The following is a 562-nucleotide window of genomic DNA, read 5'->3' as shown; positions in this document are numbered from 1 at the left end:
TTTGATAAGATAGAAATAATTAATTTGAAATCTTAAAAAATCTCAGACGATAATCAAAAGATGATAATTTATATTTTTTAGGCAAAGATTATTGCGGAGGCTGCTAATGGACCGACTACTCCTGCCGCAGACAAGATTCTGATCGATAGGAATATTCTTGTAATTCCAGATTTGTACATTAATGCCGGTGGTGTCACAGTTTCATTCTTTGAGTGGTTAAAGAACTTGAATCACGTGTCGTATGGCCGTCTAACTTTCAAATATGAAAGGGAGTCTAATTATCATCTTTTAGGTATGTTAGACGAATAAATTTAGTTAAATTTGATTTAGGTATGTTAGACGAATAAATTTAGTTAAATTTGATATGCACGTAATTTTTGAGAACGTAATTTACAAATTTGTCTTTGCTTCGTAGAATCGGTGCAAGAGTCTCTAGAGCGTAGGTTTGGTCGTGTTGGCGGCCGTATTCCCGTCACACCATCCGAAGCCTTCCAGAAACGTATATCTGGCGCTTCCGAAAAAGATATTGTTCACTCTGGTCTGGACTATACAATGGAGAGAT

At 35.9% G+C, this 562-nt stretch overlaps 1 protein-coding gene across 1 annotated transcript; it reads left to right on the top strand.

Moving 5' to 3' along the window:
• Positions 1 to 81: 81 nt before the first annotated feature.
• On the top strand, positions 82 to 559 carry LOC105461954 (glutamate dehydrogenase, mitochondrial-like; the record flags this gene model as incomplete). Its single annotated transcript, XM_011708477.1, has 2 exons — positions 82 to 292; positions 416 to 559. Coding segments are annotated over 2 exons (355 nt in total), but the record flags the coding sequence as incomplete, so codon positions are not given.
• Positions 560 to 562: the final 3 nt, after the last annotated feature.

The sequence above is a fragment of the Wasmannia auropunctata genome, unplaced genomic scaffold (genome assembly GCF_000956235.1).
Source record: "Wasmannia auropunctata unplaced genomic scaffold, wasmannia.A_1.0 LD274164.1, whole genome shotgun sequence".
In the NCBI taxonomy this organism is placed as follows: Eukaryota; Metazoa; Arthropoda; class Insecta; order Hymenoptera; family Formicidae; genus Wasmannia; species Wasmannia auropunctata.
The sequence above is the reverse complement of the archived record's forward strand: the minus strand, read 5'-3'. Positions and strand labels throughout refer to the sequence as shown.